We start from the raw sequence: 13581 nt of genomic DNA, 5'->3' as shown, positions 1-13581 counted from the left end.
TTAAATGTTGTTTACAAGACGCAGGATCTGATTGGTTCTGTATTTTACAGAGCCAATAGTGCAAATGAGAATCATCTGAATAAAAAGGATGTTTGGTGAGGAAGAGGAGGATGGGGATGAAGCACCTCTTACCTTTCTGTTGAGCCGTTGTTTGATCTCTCTCCTCTCCTCCTGTTCACTCTGGTCGTTCTTTTCTGTGAACAAACAACAAGGAGTCTGTTAGCCTCTGGAGAACGCACCGCCCTCTAAACAACCAAACATAGACAGTTTTTAATTGTACTTCTAAAAATACATTTTTATGCGTGTGTGAGAAAAAACAGGTCTTCTGCATTCTTGCAAAGGGGGCTTGTCAAAAAGATTGAATCATATTCATGCGCAGCGCTGGGGGTGTCGTCAGCAACTAACAACGTAAAAACAACAACCTATAAAACCCAAAATTTGGACAGCGATTCTCAACCCAGTGCCAAGGATCTTTACTCCGAGGCACTGTTGTGTTTTTCCATTGACGTGTTTGCCTGGGTCTAGACACGCTAAACTCTGATTTTTCCAGATCACAGTTTATAACATATTTTTAATCTCCTTCTATTGGATTCATTTCGGCCAGGGGCTTTGGGAGTCATGACGCTGAGAGCAGGTTTCAGTGGCTTAAGGACAGATGGCCGATGGACACCTGTCACTCTGCTGAAGAATGTCAGAATGTCCCCGCCCTGTTCTGAGTAATGTGACTTGCAAATCTTTTCAGTGATTGTACCGAATAAATGAATGAAAATTAAATAACGGGTCAGGTGATGACCCCTCATCTGTGTATGACCCTAATGTGGGGAAGGGATTATGTGTGCCCTGGTTACGAAATAGAGACTTTTTAAAGGAAAGGAGAGAGGGAGAGAGAAGGAGGGAGAGAGGAAGAGAGAGAAACAGATTGAAACAACAGCTGTTAAGAGGGCACAGGTGTGGTGCAGTACGAATATGAAAACTCTGGTTGTGGATCTAAAAATAAGATACAATAAACATTATAAAATGTTTAAATTAGTTAATGACAAAATGAAGTACCACTGTGTGAATTCCTTTACACTTAACACACACTTACTCTTAATTTTGTCATTAATTAATTTAAACATTTTATAAGGTTTTTTTATATATTTATATGTTATCTCTCAGTAAAGTCTCTCAGTTATTGAAGGCAGAACACTTCTCACAATGGAGTTAGAAACACTTTGACATTCCCGCAGACTCATCAGTGGTGATGGCAGGAGTTCCGTAGCCTACTCCAAAACATAATTAGGCTTTACGTCTCATAAAGAAAAATTAATTAATACTTACGTTTTAAAATATTTCGACTCTCAAGTTCCTCCACCGCTGGCCTCTGGCTCAATCTCCTACGGAAAAACACCAAGATTACGTTCTGGACCATGTTGATCCGGTAGTCCTCCGCCTCCGGTTCTCTCAGTCTCTCCGTTAGCACCGGGGATTCCTCCGCTGGTGTGCCGAGCACCAGGACCTACACATCCTAAAGCACAGCCTCGCAGAGTCCCGCCTCGGATCCGAACACCCAAGACTTCCTTCCCTAACTCGAAGACAGCTCATCGGGCTCAGAGCACGGTGCGCGATGTACTATCACGCCACAAGTCCTCCGACACAAAACACGACTTCTTCCTTTAACACATTCTGAACGATCGCCGCTTTCTAGCGATCAAAAGTTGCACGAAGAAAAACAATCCCGGTGGCGGCTAGAGTCGCATCGCGGTGTGTGTGTTATGGATGCTGGAGTGTGGGGAGAAATGCTGGTGTTTGTGGAGGATGCTGGTCGCTCGGGTCTCCGCTCCGCTCTGCTCTACTCTGCCTCGCAACCGGCGGAGTGGTGCGATCTCGTGCGGGCTCCCTCCCATCTCCGCATGAATCATTAGTAAAGGGGGCGGCGCCTCTGAGGAGATCCCCTGCTCAGAGCGAGACTCTGCTGCAGTTTCAAATGGAGGGGAGACGGCACGGCTACACAAAAAATAAAAAAATAAAAGTCGGATGATGCACAGCTTAGTGTAAGCTATATGAGATAAAAGAGATGCATGCAAATGGTTGGTGTTTCATCGACTGCATTTTTGAGAGGGTTTCACTGCATTGTCGGATACCAAGCAACTAAGGCTTATTCTTTAGGCTCTTTGGATTCTACGAATCTTTCATTAATAGGATTTATAGGATAACATTCAGTAAACCCAACAACAAAGCGAGTAAAGGTTGTAGCCTAGTTAGCTATTATTATACTGCAATATGTATATAAATAGAAATAGACAGACAGAGAGATAAATAATATATAGAGAGAGGGGGAGAGAGAGAGGCATATAGATAAATATAGATGGTGAGACAGACAGAGACAGGATGGATGGATGGATGGGTGGATGGATGGATGGATGGATGGATGGAGAGTTGGACAGATGGACAGATAGATAGAGTCTCGACCATCTGGTTTATCGAGGCGTGTTGAAGTGTTGATGGAGACCGGTGAATCAGAGGAACAGCAGAAGAGCGGGAAGCAGACTGTATCGTTCCATCGAGCTGTCATCTGCCTGCCCGCCCGCCCGCCCGCCCGCCCGTCCGTCCGTCGGCCAGTCGGTCCGTCCGTCCGTCTGTCCGTCTCTCAGCCAGCGCGTGCCAGCTGGTACGATGAGGTGTGTTAATGTTGGACACACGCCACCGTGTTATTGAATAATTTAGCTTTATTCATTTATGTCAACAGTCCCAGCGGCTACCTCCGCCCCGAGCAGGCGACAGGTGTGTGGAGAGACGGGTTACCAGGAGAGGGAACATGGAACCAGTACCCGTCTGAGTCTGAACCGCTGTGTGGTAGTCAGAGGCTGGCTTTGGCCTTTAAATGTTCAAAGGTTTTTGTGAATACTGCGCAAAATAAATTAAGATTTGAACAGAGTTCATTTCATCGTTGCTTTAATTCTTAAAGCGCTACAAAAGTCTTCACATTTGGTTCAGATCTAAACCGAATGATCATAAACAATGAAGGGCTCTCTCTCTCTCACCACGGCCGTGAGCCATGGGCGGCCCCGGTCGATGGGACATACATACGGCTCATCGACCGCTCTAATGGCCATGGAAACATCTGGTCAGAGAGGAGATCAATGTGGCCGTGCACGGCGATAGACGGGGCCACACTCAATGCTGTTTGACCCCACAGTGCCCCCCCCGGCGCTGACCCCCACCCAACCCAACGTCAGCTCCGTCTCCGGATGGAAAACCATTCCTTTTCCAGGACCCGGACCACTCGAACTGAAGCCGAAGCATCCTGCAGACATTTGAGCACTCTCCCTCCGATCCACTCAGTCCGACATGGAAGTCCAACCAAGAGAAAGGGCTGTTCTGACGCGGGCGCCCCGGCTGGGCCGTCAGGGCCGTCAGGGCCGTCAGGGCGATGTGCATAGAGGGACCAGAGGGCTAATGGGGGGGGTCGGGGCCCGGTCGGAGAGCAGGGAGGCTGGGGTGAGTCAGAGGAGCCGGGGGGCAGGAGGCAGCGTCTCGGCTAATGCCCAGCGAGCTGGTGCCTAATGCCCACCGCGGTCCCGGAACGGCCCCCGGGAAGTTGCCAGGTTCGATTAAAGCCTCGTGTCTGGAAGCCCGAGCCAGCGGAAGTGGGTTTTTGTGGCTGATAAGGTGAGGATCTGACCTGGATAACGAACCTGCTGTCTGGTTCTGAGACGGTTGGGCGTGATGGGCGGTGCCCCTGGTTCAGTAAAGCGTGGCGGAAAGAGAGAGACAGGGTGGTGTTTCTGTGATGGAGCCACATCGTACACACAGACAACACTTGTGCATTCATGATGAATGAATCGTAGGTCATTGATGGGGAAGCGAATTGCCGTAAGCGAGTTGGATCAATCCAAATGAAAGATGGGGACAAGTCCGAGATCAGTTCGTATTGACGAGGTCCCTCACCCAGGAATGTTCCAGTGAATTGTCATCCCATCAACGTTTTTCCCAAAATTGTACAAAACTGAAGATTTTCGTTTTTCTTACGAAGCTTTGTGCAATGCCCTGTGAGTACTTGGCCATCCTTGTTTGGTGGTTGAGCAGAACCTTTCTCCTGGTCCAGAGCACGCTGGGTCTATCGACCGGCCCAACCGGAGCCCATTCACACGCTGGAGGACATGGAACACTGACTTTATCTTTAGAGAACGCAAAATCAATCTTCAGTCGCTCTACTGTTGTGGCTTCTTGAGCGGCTGTACCCTTTATGGGGGGGGGGGGACGTCTGGCCCAGCTGGGTCTCACCTGGGGGGTCCTGGAGGGGCGGCGGTGTGGGGGGGACTGCTTCAGACAGCAGCGGCTAGCTAAGGACCCCTGGGGGGTTAGCCCGCTGAAGCTACGGCTTTGATATCAACGCTGGCAGATAATGGAGAGGGCAAATAGATTATAGACTGATTTAAAAACATAGATCAATACGATATGCTTCTACAATGGTTATTCAAAATTGTACAAGTGCCCATAAGTCCTTTCTGTCCTACAGACAACGTCTCTATGGACTACTACTCATGTTTGACCTAAAACCATTGCTCAAACCAAATTAATAAATGTATGTATAAGACAGTGACGTTCTCTTCCTAAAGACCCCGGCACTTTCGGGATCAACCGATAAACATTGATTCAATCAGCCGATGGAAAGTTGTGTCAGTTAGGTAACGCGCCAACACTAACCCATTTACAGAGATCCATGACGAGCCCCTATCCCCTCACTGGGACCGGGGGTAGGCATCAATCCCCTCACTGGGACCGGTGGTAGGGATCAATGCCCTCACTGGGACCGGGGTGGGGATCAATGCCCTCACTGGGACCGGGGGTAGGGATCAATGCCCTCACTGGGACCGGGGGTGGGGATCAATGCCCTCACTGGGACCGGGGGTAGGGATCAATGCCCTCACTGGGACCGGGGTGGGGATCAATGCCCTCACTGGGACCGGGGGTAGGGATCAATCCCCTCACTGGGACCGGGGGTAGGGATCAATGCCCTCACTGGGACCGGGGGTAGGGATCAATGCCCTCACTGGGACCGGGGTGGGGATCAATGCCCTCACTGGGACCGGGGTGGGGATCAATCCCCTCACTGGGACCGGGGGTGGGGATCAATGCCCTCACTGGGACCGGGGGTAGGGATCAATGCCCTCACTGGGACCGGGGTGGGGATCAATCCCCTCACTGGGACCGGGGTGGGGATCAATCCCCTCACTGGTCAACGTCCCACCAGGACCAAACCGCACGGATCCAGCGCAGTCACCTCACTCTGAGGGGGGGCTGTTGATTCGTGACACGCAACCATCAGCCCCTACAAGCCTTCATCATCATCATCGTCATCATCATCATCATCATCATCATCATCATCATCATCATCAGCCTCGTAGGAAATGTGTGTATTTTTAGACCGGGAGCGGCGACCGGGAGAGCGAGTGGGAGCGCGGGTCCATTGTGAGGCGCTGACGTGTGGAGCGGGAGGAGGAGGGAGGCTTCAGGAATCCTCGGAGGAGATAATGGGACCGCACGCCAAGTTAATAAGTGCATGTGGCGGAGGGACGAGGCACACTGACAACGTTTAATTTGGTGATTGGAAGTCATTTCCGGAGCCGTTTATAGCTACTGTATACTACTGTAGTCAGGCTGTATTCTACTGTATTCTACTGTAGTCAGGCTGTATTCTACTGCAGTCAGGCTGTATTCTACTGCAGTCAGGCTGTATTCTACTGTATTCTACTGTAGTCAGGCTGTATTCTACTGTAGTCAGGCTGTATTCTACTGTATTCTACTGTAGTCAGGCTGTATTCTACTGTAGTCAGGCTGTATTCTACTGCAGTCAGGCTGTATTCTACTGTAGTCAGGCTGTATTCTACTGTATTCAGGCTGTATTCTACTGTAGTCAGGCTGTATTCTACTGTATTCTACTGTAGTCAGGCTGTATTCTACTGTATTCTACTGTATTCAGGCTGTATTCTACTGTAGTCAGGCTGTATTCTACTGTATTCTACTGTAGTCAGGCTGTATTCTACTGTAGTCAGGCTGTATTCTACTGTATTCTACTGTAGTCAGGCTGTATTCTACTGTAGTCAGACTGTATTCTACTGTAGTCAGGCTGTATTCTACTGTATTCTACTGTAGTCAGGCTGTATTCTACTGTATTCTACTGTAGTCAGGCTGTATTCTACTGTAGTCAGGCTGTATTCTACTGTATTCTACTGTAGTCAGGCTGCATTCTACTGTAGTCAGGCTGTATTCTACTGTATTCTACTGTAGTCAGGCTGTATTCTACTGTATTCTACTGCAGTCAGGCTGTATTCTACTGTAGTCAGGCTGTATTCTACTGTAGTCAGGCTGTATTCTACTGTATTCTACTGTAGTCAGGCTGTATTCCACTGTAGTCAGGCTGTATTCTACTGTAGTACAGGTACAGTCTCAAAGGGCTCAGCAGGCCGCATATGGATGACCCCCCAGCCCCAGCCCAGTGGCCCTCAGGAGCGCAATGGCTGCCATCATTGAAGTACATCCATGTGTTGTCTTTCCTTAAAGGTTGGGTATGGAATTCTCTTTTTTGGCCATTTTTGTAAGTCAATCATCTGTGGAACGGGCAGGGCTCGAAAAACTCCAGCCAATGATTTCCAGAACCACGAGTGGCATTGGACAGTAAGTACGTCAATCAAACGGTCGTACTGCACTCCCTCCCCCCGCGCGTGACCCCTTCGTGCACGTACTCAAAGCTTGTGACACAGAGCAGGCTTCTGTTTGTGGTTATCCTGCGGTAGCTACTGGAACTAGCTAACTAGCTAATCCACATTTGGACCTAGCACTAGAAGACAACCCTAAACTCCAACCTAGCTTGCCTGGCTCGCTCTCGCGCATCTGCATGATTGCGCGTCCATGTACTTGGAATGGGTGGAGTCAGAGTCATATTTGAAGGAGAGGGAGTAGGACCATTGAGTTGTGTATTTTCCAAATCTGCTGGCATTTCGCAAATCCCATACCCCACCTTTAACTGATACGATCACCAAACAAGCTTAAACAACGCTGTTGGTGTTGAACCTTGGCCTTTCAACCCCCCCTCCAGTAGACTGAACTAACTGAATGGTGGGGATTCCTATTTGAATGTTCATCAGTCAATGATCTATCTTCACCGAAAGGTATAACGTGGGTCAGCATCAATTATGATGAGAAGATAAGACAATTAAAATATAATTACATCTAGTCGGAAAGATTATTATGGAGATTGAGTCCTTTATTAATCAAAGTAGAAGACAAGAGTTTAAATTAAATGAACGATGCACCCGCCTCACATGGAACTCAACGGCTGACGTGGCTGAGAGGACGAGCCCGGCCCCAGAGAGGAGGCCGGGCCCAGAGAGGAGGCCGGGCGGCCCCAGAGAGGAGGCCGGGCCCAGAGAGGAGGCTGGGCGGCCCCAGAGAGGAGGCCGGGCGGCCCCAGAGAGGAGGCCGTGCGGGGCCCCAGAGAGGAGGCCGGGCCCAGAGAGGAGGCCGGGCGGCCCCAGAGAGGAGGCCGGGCGGCCCCAGAGAGGAGGCCGGGCGGGGCCCCAGAGAGGAGGCCGGGCCCAGAGAGGAGGCCGGGCCCAGAGAGGAGGACGGGCCCAGAGAGGAGGCCGGGCGGCCCCAGAGAGGAGGCCGGGCCCAGAGAGGAGGCCGGGTGGCCCCAGGGAGGAGGCCGGCCCCAGAGGGGAGGCCGGGCGGCCCCAGAGAGGAGGCCGGGCGGCCCCAGAGAGGAGGCCGGGCGGCCCCAGAGAGGAGGAGGCCGGGCGCGGCCCCAGAGAGGAGGCCGGGCTCGGGCCCAGAGAAGAGGCCGGGCGGCCCCAGAGAGGAGGCCGGGCGGGGCCCCAGAGAGGAGGCCGGCCCCAGAGAGGAGGCCGGGCGGCCCCAGAGAGGAGGCCGGCCCCAGAGAGGAGGCCGGGCTCGGCCCCAGAGAGGAGGCCGCGCTCGGCCCCAGAGAGGAGGCCGAGCGCGGCCCCAGAGAGGAGGCCGCGCTCGGCCCCAGAGAGGAGGCCGGGCGGCCCCAGAGAGAAGGCCGCGCTCGGCCCCAGAGAGGAGGAGGCCGGGCGGCCCCAGAGAGGAGGAGGCCGGGCGGCCCCAGAGAGGAGGCCGGGCGGCCCCAGAGAGGAGGAGGCCGGGCGGCCCCAGAGAGGAGGAGGCCGGGCGCGGCCCCAGAGAGGAGGCCGCGCTCGGCCCCAGAGAGGAGGAGGCCGGGCGGCCCCAGAGAGGAGGAGGCCGGGCGGCCCCAGAGAGGAGGCCGGGCGGCCCCAGAGAGGAGGCCGGGCGCAGCCCGCTGATCCATACAGACCAGCGGGCCGTACGGACCAGCGGTCCGTACGGACCAGCAGGCCGGCCTCCACAGGCACCACCTCAGGAACTCAGGAGTCTGAATTCATACGACAGAGGTTAAGTCATTGATTAATTTGATGATAAAATCGTCGATGAATACGCGCTCTACACTTTGGTTGATCAATTCTTGTTGTTCTTGTTAAAGCAAAAACAGAGTATTGTGTTTAGAGTAAACACAATGAACCGATGGTAAATAAAGAAGCGAACCCTTTATGCGGTTGAGGCACACACACACACACACACACACACACACACAAACACACACACACACACATCTACTCGATGCTCATATTACATCCCGCTGCCAAATGCTGAGCACATCTTACGACGCCGGGGGTTATTAATAGAGCGTCTTGGAGAGAGGAACAGCTGCGTGGACATGCTGTCTGTATGTGTGTGTTTCTGTCTGTGTGTGTGTCTGTGTGCGTGTGAGTGTGCGTGCGTGCTTGCGTGTGTGTGTGTGTGTCTGTGTGTGTATGTGTGTGTGCGTCTGCGTGTCAGTGAGAGTGTGTGTATGTGGTTGAGTGTGTTGGAAACTTCTCCTGTATGCTGCCCCCCCCCCCCCCCACCCCCCCCCCCCCCTCCCTCATGTTCAATTCCACCCCCCAGGATTCCCCCCGTCAGCAGGAAGGGGAAATAAGGAACGTTTGGCCACAAAGTGATGGGATTGTTATGGCTCTCTCTCTCTCCCCCTCCCTCTCTCTCCCCCTCCCTCTCCCTCTCTCTCTCTCTCTCTCTCTCTCTCTCTCTCTCTCTCTCTCTCTCTCTCTCTCTCTCTCTCTCTCTCTCTCTCTCTCTCTCTCTCTCTCTAACATGCTAATGTACGGTCTTATCTGACCACTGGAATACATACTTAACATGCATAATCATGCAAAACAAAGAGTACTTTGTATTAAATATATACACTTGTAACCATAGAACCATGGTCCATCACAATCCCTGTGCAATTGATGCAATTAAGGGAGTCTGTTTGGGAAGTAATTGGAGCCTACTTATGTGAGCATTGAGTAATCATCATTTAGTCAAGGCTTTTATCCAAAGTGACTTTCTAAACGGAATTCATAGCATCTACAAACTCAGTGACAGTCAATGTGGAAAGAAGCCCAAAAGTCTGCTTTGGATGAAAACATTTGAGGGTAGCCAGGGGTCAGGGATCAGGTACAGGTCAGGGGTCAGGTACAGGTCAGAGGCCAGGAGTTAGGTACACTGCGCAGTACGGGGACCAGACTGCACCACCACACTATTAACATACACAAGCACTTCTTTAATAACCTCGTGTTGACTAAAAACCAGCTCTGCTACCCTGCAGGAATACTCCGTTCATCAGTGGCCTTACACAACCGCCCAGCCCCCCCCCCAACCGGGGGGTCAGCAGAACGCTGGGCTGACCACACAGGAACGCAGCCAGAGGTTAGCTCCAGCACTTTAGCACTCAGAGGCACTCTGCAGGGAGAACACTGGAGCAGGAGAGAGAGGAGGAGGGGGAGGAGGGGGAGGAGGAGGAGGGGGAGGAGGAGGAGGGAGAGGGGGAGGAGGAGGAGGGGGAGGAGGGGGAGGAGGAGGAGGAGGAGGAGGAGGGAGAGGGGGAGGAGGAGGGGGGAGAGGGGGAGGAGGAGGAGGGGGAGGAGGAGGAGGGAGAGGGGGAGGAGGAGGAGGAGGAGGGAGAGGGGGAGGAGGAGGAGGAGGGAGAGGAGGAGGAGGAGGAGGAGGGAGAGGAGGAGGAGGAGGAGGAGGAGGAGGAGGAGGAGGAGGAGGAGGAGGGAGAGGGGGAGGAGGAGGAGGGAGAGGGGGAGGAGGAGGAGGAGGAGGAGGTAAGGAGGAGAGGGGAGGAGGGAGAGGAGGAGGGGGAGGAGGAGGGGAGGTAGAAGAAGTGGAAATAAGGGGAGGAGGAAAGGATGAGGAGGGGAGGAGGGGATGAGGGAGGAGGGGGGAGGAGAGAGGGTACACAAGGAGACGAGGAGGAGGAAAAGCAATCTCTCCAGCAGTGGGGGGTACGGGGGGCTGGGCTGAGGAAGGGGAACGGGGAACGGGGAACGGGGAGGGGGGGACCCTGTGACGCAAGTAGGAGCATTGATTATAGCTCTGCCGCAGTATTAGAGAGAGAGAGAGAGAGAGAGAGAGAGAGAGACAGAGAGACAGAGAGACAGAGAGAGAGAGAGAGAGAGAGAGAGAGAGAGACAGAGACAGAGACAGAGACAGAGAGAGAGAGAGAGAGAGAGAGAGAGAGAGAGAGAGAGAAAGAGAAAGAGAAAGAGAAAGAGAAAGAGAGAGTGAGAGAGAGAGAGAGAGAGAGAGAGAGAGAGAGAGAGAGAGAGAGAGAGAGAGTGAGTGAGTGAGTGAGTGAGTGAGTGACGTGAGTGAGTGAGTGAGTGAGTGAGTGAGTGAGTGAGTGAGTGAGTGAGTGAGTGAGTGAGTGAGAGAGAAAGAGAGAGAGAGAGAGAGAGAGAGAGAGAGAGAGAGAGAGAGAGAGAGAGAGAGAGTCAGGAGAGTCAGGAGAGTCAGGGAGCTAAATTTGGAAGCAGAGGGTTCCCTTCCCCGCATTCTGCTGCAGCGTTCCAGCTCCCCCGGCCGTGTGGATCGATGGGATGGGCCTCGCTCTGGGGTTCTATTTATATCACTGCAGAGCAGGGTGGAAGATTCCCAAACAGCAGCGAGAGGAGCGTTCGATCCACACGGCCGCAGGGGAACAGAGCGCTGGCGTTTAACGACGCCGTGTGGACCCGGGGACGGGCTGTCCGGGGACAGCGCTCCGCTGGGGTCGTGTTAGTGTTGTTCTTGTGTAACTCAATATGGTCACTGCAACAACAACAACACACACAGCATGCATACATTCGACATTGAAGTATGTATACAGATTCAGAAATAGATCTCATTATAAAAGGAAAGGGAAGTCTGGGGCCCCCTGCCTGAGCTGCTCCCCCCGCGACCCGACCCCGGATAAGTGGATGAAGAAGAGATGAGAGAGATGATGATGAGATCTCTTTATATATAAACAACAACCTTGTGATCTGCTCTAGTTTAGGAAAATATTAATTTGGGATTGCTAGAATTAAGAGAAATACAAAACTTAATTGAATCAATTATTCAAATTTAGAACTGGCTAAATTTTGAGCTGGCCGTCAACCTGAAGCATAATATGTGCAAAGACCACGGGGACACCTTTACAAAGGGAAGCCTGTGAAGTGGGAATGGGAATGCATAATGTGTAGCTATATATAGCACATAGCTCTGTATAGCTATATAGAGCTATACACAGCTATATGTGGCTGGGTATAGTGCAGCTTATGGTGCCTCCATCAGCCGCCTTATTGAAACTAATTGAGGCTGGTGACATTAATCTGCGATCATTAACAACATCGTTGTTAATGATCGTCACACGCAGCGGCAGAGAATGTACTGGATGTTTTCATTCATTTTGTTCTTGAACAAAATGATTTGCAATAAATCCTCATGTCATAACTATTCAGGAAACTAATTATCGGCTGCTGTGGGCACTGAAGAAGAGTTCAGTGTTTGTGTGTGTGTGTGTGTGTGTGTGTGTGTGTGTGTGTGTGTGTGTGTGTGTGTGTGTGTGTGTGTGTGTGTGTGTGTGTGTGTGTTTGTGTGTGTGTGTGTGTAGGCGTGTTCTACTCAATCGACAAAAGTTAGAACACTGAGACTTTTCCTCCTAAGTGAAACAGCGTTACCTTGCGGTACGCCTCCACACTGTGTCGTGAACCCCAGACACACACACACACACACACACACACACACACACACACACACACACACACACACACACACACACACACACAATGTTCCAGCTATATGCAAATCCAAACTCATATTCCCTGTGATGCTGCACACATGTACGAGTCTTCAGTGTGTTTTGTACAAATGCTGGTACAGAGCATAATGAGAGAGAGGGAGTGGGAGATAGAGATAGAGATAGAGATAGAGAGAGATAGAGAGATAGAGAGAGAGAGAGAGAGAGAGAGAGAGAGAGAGAGAGAGAGAGAGAGAGAGAGAGAGAGAGAGAGAAATACAGAAATAGATCAGAGACAGATGGGGGGAGAGAGTGAGAGAGAGAGAAGATAGAGAGAGGTTGGAGATGGAGAAAGAGAGACAAAGAAGGACAGACAGCGAGAGAGAGAGGTGAGAGGGAGGTGAGAGGGAGGTGAGAGAGGAAGGCTAGAATAAGAGAGAGAAACAGAGAGAAATAGAGGGCTAGAACGAACGATACAATTCAGAGAGTGAGCAAGAGTTTGAGAAGGACAGACGGAGCGAGTGAAGGAGAGCGAAGGAGACCGAGAGAGGAACAGGACCAACAGGGGGGTGAGCAGGCCCTGCTGGTCAGAGGGTCGTGTTCTCTTCAAGTCTGGGGATCCACCCTGAGGACACAGCAGCGTGGAGTCTGCTGCAGCACACGGCCCTGTGGCGGCCAGACCCCAGGACCAGCTGCTCAGGGCCTGGGGGTCAAGGGGTACGGAGGGGTACGGAGGGGTACGGAGGGGTAAAGAGGGGTACGGAGGGGTACGGAGGGGTACGGAGGGGTAAAGAGGGGCACGGAGGGGTACGGAGGGGTATGGGGGGGTAAAGAGGGGTACGGAGGGGTACGGAGGGGTAAAGAGGGGCACGGAGGGGTACGGAGGGGTACGGAGGGGTAAAGAGGGGCACGGAGGGGTAAAGAGGGGTACGGAGGGGTACGGAGGGGTACGGAGCCGTAAAGAGGGGTATGGAGGGGTACGGAGGGGTACGGAGGGGTAAAGAGGGTTACGGAGGGGTACGGAGGGGTACGGAGGGGTACGGAGGGGTACGGAGGGGCGAGGGTGCGGCAGCTGGCTCCCAGGGGGCTGGAGTGAAGCTCTCCAGCCCCCTGGTAACTGGGCCAGGCTGAGTATACACACACACACACACACACACACACACACACACACACACACACACACACACACACACACACACACACACACACACACACACACACACACACACGGATATACACACACAGAAGCACACTTACATAAAAGCTTCTGGGTGGAGTTGCTCTAACTGGCTCACCAAACTATTTCCCCGTGTGGGGATTCCCTCTTTGTAGTTAAAAACAGCCGACACTTTGTACAGAAGCATTTGAAGAACTTGTTTTGGGAAACTCTTTAGCCTGATCAAACAGGAGCCATGTGAGTGCCTCGCTCATGAGCCACAACCCCCCCCCCCCCCCTCTGGGGTTCTCCCTCGCTG

At 52.4% G+C, this 13581-nt stretch overlaps 1 protein-coding gene across 2 annotated transcripts in view; it reads right to left on the bottom strand.

The window, feature by feature from the left end:
• The window catches only part of phactr3b (phosphatase and actin regulator 3b), a 43844-nt gene that overhangs the window by 2194 nt on the left and 28069 nt on the right, over nucleotides 1-13581 (bottom strand). For both annotated transcript variants that reach the window (XM_030375367.1, XM_030375368.1), the window contains exons 9-10: nucleotides 1321-1376; nucleotides 133-194 (exon numbers count right to left, since the gene is read on the bottom strand). In XM_030375367.1, the coding sequence (XP_030231227.1) occupies nucleotides 133-194; nucleotides 1321-1376 (118 nt within the window). The remainder of the gene's footprint in view (nucleotides 1-132; nucleotides 195-1320; nucleotides 1377-13581) is intronic.

Source organism: Gadus morhua, chromosome 13 (assembly GCF_902167405.1).
Source record: "Gadus morhua chromosome 13, gadMor3.0, whole genome shotgun sequence".
In the NCBI taxonomy this organism is placed as follows: domain Eukaryota; kingdom Metazoa; phylum Chordata; class Actinopteri; order Gadiformes; family Gadidae; genus Gadus; species Gadus morhua.
The sequence above is the reverse complement of the archived record's forward strand: the minus strand, read 5'-3'. Positions and strand labels throughout refer to the sequence as shown.